This window comes from Myotis brandtii, unplaced genomic scaffold, assembly GCF_000412655.1.
Source record: "Myotis brandtii unplaced genomic scaffold, ASM41265v1 scaffold547, whole genome shotgun sequence".
Taxonomy (NCBI): Eukaryota; Metazoa; Chordata; class Mammalia; order Chiroptera; family Vespertilionidae; genus Myotis; species Myotis brandtii.
This window is the reverse complement of record NW_005370024.1, coordinates 2995938-3001191: the sequence shown is the minus strand read 5'-3', so window position 1 is coordinate 3001191 and position 5254 is coordinate 2995938. Positions and strand designations below refer to the sequence as shown.

Sequence of the window (5254 nt, the reverse complement as noted above, 5' to 3'; positions counted from 1 at the left end):
TTCCAGCCGCTTGCCTGCTTGCCTGCCTGATTGCCCTTAACTGCTTCTGCCTGCCAGCCTGATCACTCCCTAACTACTCCCCTGCCAGCCTGATTGACGTCTAACTGCTCCCCCGCCAGCCCGATTGCCCCTAACTGCCCTCCCCTGCCAGGCTGGTCACCCTTAACTGCCCTCCCCTGCTGGCCTGGTCATCCCCAACTGTCCTCCCCTGCTGGCCTGGTCGCCCCCAACTGTCCTCCCCTACAGGCCTGGTCGCCCCCAACTGTCCTCCTCTGCCAGCCCGGTCACCCCTAACTGCCCTCCTCTGCTGGCCTGATTGTCCACAACTGCCCTCCCCTGCCAGCCTTCTTTGTGTTGGAGTAATGGTCAATTTGCATATTACTATTTTATTAGATAGGATGTTTACTAGTATATCTTCATATAAGAATATATGAAGAACTTCTACAAGTCAGCAAAAAAACCGAAACAAACAAAAAAGCCACTAAGAACAAAATGGACACAAGACATGAACAGGCATTTCACAGAAGAGGAAGAAGGATGGAAATAAACACATGAAAAGATGTTCAATCTCCTTGAACATCTCACCACAGTGAGATCTTTCCCAACTCCCAGAGGCACAACTGAAGCAGCCCTGTACTGAAACGGAACTACATGTCAGGGAAGAGAAGTACACTGCTGGCAGGAATACACCGTGGCAACAGCATCTGGGAAACAATTTGGCATTATCCTGCAGAGCCGAAAGCACGCTTACCCTAGGAATGAGTGGTACCCTGGAGCAGAAAGCTGGTGTGTCTTGATGTGGGGGATGGGGCTACATTAAAGTCCTAGCCTTCAAAGTGCCAGATGGGCTGGTGCTCTGGTTCACAAGTTATTGGCCCCCTCGGGCAGCAGCCAGCCTTGTCCTCCCACTTACCTCCATGTGCCGACAAATATCGATTTCTGCATGTACAATGATATTAATAAGTTTGGAAAGGTCTGCCTGCCAAATATTTATAGGATATTCATAGAAATGTTGTTTAACCTGGAAACAATCTGAAGACCATACAGGCAAATGGATAGCTTAGTACAGTGGTCGGCAGACTGCGGCTCGCGAGCCACATGCGGCTCTTTGGCTCCTTGAGTGTGGCTCTTCCACAAAATACCATGTGCGGGCGCGCACGTACAGTGCAATTGAAACTTCGTGGCCCATGCGCAGAAGTCGGTATTTTGTGGAAGAGCCACACTCAAGGGGCCAAAGAGCCGCATGTGGCTCACGAACTGCAGTTTGCCGACCACTGGCTTAGTATATTGCGATATAGTCTTTAAATGGAATACTATGCACCAATGAAAATGAATGGACCGGAACTACATACAACTCTGCCAGTTCTTGGTGAACCTTGTCAGAAAAGCAATGCCACCTAATATTCCGTTCTATCAAGGGGGACACCTTCACTATTTAAATGTGAAAATGGAACATGTCTAAGAGAAGAAATGGTTTTCACAGGGAGAAATTGTAAAGTTCAGGAAAAAAAAATTCTTACCACTAAAGTTTTGGGAAACATTTTATAATTTATATATAAAATCTCAGTAAGAAACCATGTAAAATGACAGAAATAACCACTTTACATTGAGTCAAAAAAAATTTCACACACACTGAATGTAAATTTTAATTACAAAACAAGAATATGAATAAAACATTTTAAAATAATCTCAATTATTTGGCAACTCATCACATCATTGCGAGAGACAAATTTGATCGTAAGAACAGTTCAATCTTATGAAAAATGTAAGTTGGACAGTTTGCTCGTATGGGAGTTGAAGGTGTTTAAAAAAGGACCTGGCAGCAAAGCCAGTCTCTATCCTGAAGTAATTGTGCAGGAAACAACACAAAATCCTGAATCATGATAGCAGTGACCTGATCTTCAAAGCGTTTCTCTTCCGGAAAAGGTGATGGGGAAAGAACAGGGCCTCAGCCTAGGGGCAGCAGAGGGGCGCGGCCTCGGGCGGAGGGGATTCTGCCGCAGGTGACAGCCGCAACGCTACCAGACCAGAGCCCCTCCCGCCCGTGAGCTGGTAGTAAAGTCACAGATGCGAGAATCATCTAAAACAAGTTACATTCCTAAAACACCGACCCATGACTGCGAACAGAAGAGCAGCGGGCGGTGAGCTAAGCTACTTCACTGGCTGCATGCGCGGAGGCTCCGGAGTTCCTGCCAGACAAGGCTGAGACAGGTACAGGGCAGGCAGTCCTAAAACACTTCTAATGACTGCACAGCCTTTAAAACCCTTCCATTAATTAAAAAAATAATAAAATAATAAACAGATATATAGTAAAGTTCACAGATAAGTTTTCTCTGTAAAATAAATAAAGTGTTCATTGATTAGCATCATACACAGAGTAAAATACAACCTATTTTTACATGTTTATATACTGTACACAGGGGACCCGCAGGCGGCCTGGTGTCCGATGCGCGGGAGGGTGTGTGTTGGTGGTGTGCCCCGTGGGGAAATCCCAATGTTAAAATATACAGCTCCTTTGTCTTGAGTTCAGATACAAAGTAAACTTATTTTCCTTTATCTGAAGTAAATGTACATAATACCTTCTATGAACAATAGTTTATAAAGCTGCTTCAAACCTACGAGGAAAGCCTGCACTAGGAACTCAGCACATGCATGTCCTTTCCCTGGCTAAAGCCCGCTGACGGCGAGGCTGGAGCGTCCTCCCTCTTCTCCATTGAGACCACTCAGGCTCAGGACGCCCAGGGCGGCAGGCAGATTACCGCTTCACCTTCTTCGTGGGCGCTTCCTCCACTCTCTGCTGGCCTCGCGTGCGCGTCCCTGGTGGGCTGGCCTCCCTCTTGCGCTTGGTGGAAGGGGACAGCTGTGCCTTCGACCTGCAGTGGACAAAATCCAGGCAGGGGTGAGAGGTCAGAGGAGCTGCTTTGAAGGGTTTGGGAATTCTTTAAAAAGATGGAAGGTTTTTGACCTTGAGCGCCCAGAAGAGAAAACTGGGGTAGCGTTCTATGGGAAAAGGAGAGTCCGGAAGAGCTGGAGCCGACCCGCTATTTGCTGATGGCCTCATCCAGAGTCAGAAGCCTGGCCCGGCTCCGCTCTGCCACACTCTAGGTGCTGACCTTGGTCAACTCAACCTCTGGGCCCCAGCTCTTCCATCTTCACAGCCACTCACACACACTGCCCCCCGTGGAAACAGCGGCAGCAGGCATGCTTGGCCATGCTGCGCGGAGTTAGCCAGGCATTCAGACCTGTGACCGACAGGAAAACAGACCTCGCCTTCGGTCCCGGTCAGGTGCTGGCATGCAAGGCTCCCAGGCGTTGAGGGCAGGCCTGTACAGGAGGGCCGTGTGGGGAGGACAGACCGGTGAGGCCCCCGAGACGCCCTCTGCACCTTCCTAGTCCGTTTGGAGTAGGTTTCCACTTGGGAAACCAGTGATCCCCAAAGACAGTTATTTGGCAAGACAAAATTCCTCAAGGAACTTAGGAAGAAGGCGTTGCTATACCAGAACTCATCTCAGAGGGTTAGTGACCTGAAGTGCGCAGGGACTTACCCTCCTACTGGGACTGACTAGCTGTTTCTGGCTGCCCAGTTTGGCGCTGGCTGTGCAGATGGCTCTCTACAGTGCTTTCTGAAAGGACTGCAGAAAGCTGGGCCTCTGGAAAGGACGAGGCCCCCGTGGGTGAGTCAGAGAAAGGGGACGAAAGGAGGACAATGGCTAGTCTTTGGAACGTTGCTAACGAGCAGATCTCATGTCTCCGAGACTAACTCTGTTTTTTTCTGTGTGAGACAGTTTCCAGTGATTTACAGAAAGGCGAATCTGTGATACACAGGATACACATTGGCTGACAAGGTAAAGATCCCAAAGTGTTCACGAGAGTGGAGTCCGGGGCCGAGCTTAATGAAGGCACAGTCTGCAGGCTGAAGGCGAAGGCCCTGGGACTGGGTCCACATAGTCTACTACCTAAGTTTCAGGTGAAGAAGACCTGGGTCACCAGCAGAAACGCTACGAGGAGGACCTGCTGGGCGCGTGCGGGTCAGGCGGGAGCTCAGGGTCTGCCGCGCCGACGCAAGGCCTCGGGAACTGAGGTGGGCAGTCCTCGGTGTTCATCAGCCTACACTCGGTGCAGAGCGCTTGCTTCTTAGAGGAGACGTAAGCTGAGGACAGGGATGACCAGGGGCGCACACGAGAGAAGCCCAGCAGCTGCCCTTGGATGTTTAAGGGGGAGCCGCAGGGAGGCCGGCTCTTGCTGAGGCCCAGGAAGGAGGCCAGGAGAAGGCGGCTGATAGGCCATCACGGCTGTGCTGGTGCAGCGCCTGATACCCAGCTGTTAGCGGTACTGACCTGCCAAGACCCCTCCCCACCCTGAGAATCTGTGTAGACGCGGGGACTGTGAAGACGTGGCGCCTGGAACCCATCACCCTGCCAAGGCACCTGAACCAAAGGGAAGAACGCTTGTGAACCAAACGCTTTAAAGCACGTAAGGCAGAGCACTGATAAGTCAGTGGTTACAGGACCGAGTCAGGGGAGATGGACTTCTGAAGAGGGAATTGAACAGGCAGATACAACAGCTACTCTGAGACACTCACTGGAAGATGCTGAGGAGCCGGTGGGACTTTCTGAGGGGGCCCGACTGAGAGGGAGGCGGTGGTGCTGGGGGTGCCCTGCACCTGACGCAGGGCGCTGGGCTCCCGCACCCACCCCCTCCTCTCAGCAGGGATCTAGATTCTGATGTGTCTTCTATTGATCTGAGCTGCCCCCGCAACAAACACACACGGGACCACCTCCCTCCCAGACATGTGGACACCTCAAGTTTCCAGCTCGACAGTCCGAGTCTCTGAGGAATTACACCAAGGCCCAGTGGCTGCTAATGACAAGCTGGGAGGAGTGATAAATCGGTTGGTATTCAGCCTCTATGTAAACATAAGGCACTCCCATGGCAGGTGTTAATAAGTGATATTCTAGAAATAAATATTCCTGAACTTTTTAATCTTGGATAAGAAAATTACACATGATGATAACAAGATTAACAGCTGTGAATCACATTAAAAATGGAAAATAGTCTCACTTCAGAAAAATTATCTACACTAATAAAAGAGAAACATGGTAATTAGCGTACGACCGCTACCCTTCCCACTGGCTAATCAGCATATCCTTATGCAAATTAACTGTCAGCCAAGATGGCAGCCGGCAGCCATGCGCTGAAGCGAACAGGGAGGCTTGCTTGCTCCAGTGACAGCGGACTCCAACGTTCCCCGCCT

General features: G+C 50.4%; 1 protein-coding gene across 1 annotated transcript in view; it reads right to left on the bottom strand.

Annotated features, from left to right (window-relative positions):
• Nucleotides 1-1528: 1528 nt before the first annotated feature.
• The window catches only part of BOD1L1 (biorientation of chromosomes in cell division 1-like 1), a 42771-nt gene continuing 39045 nt past the window's right edge, over nt 1529-5254 (bottom strand). Inside the window, exon 25 of the mRNA XM_014549314.1 lies at nt 1529-2873. Coding sequence (XP_014404800.1) covers nt 2756-2873 — 118 coding nt within the window. The 3' untranslated portion in view covers nt 1529-2755. The remainder of the gene's footprint in view (nt 2874-5254) is intronic.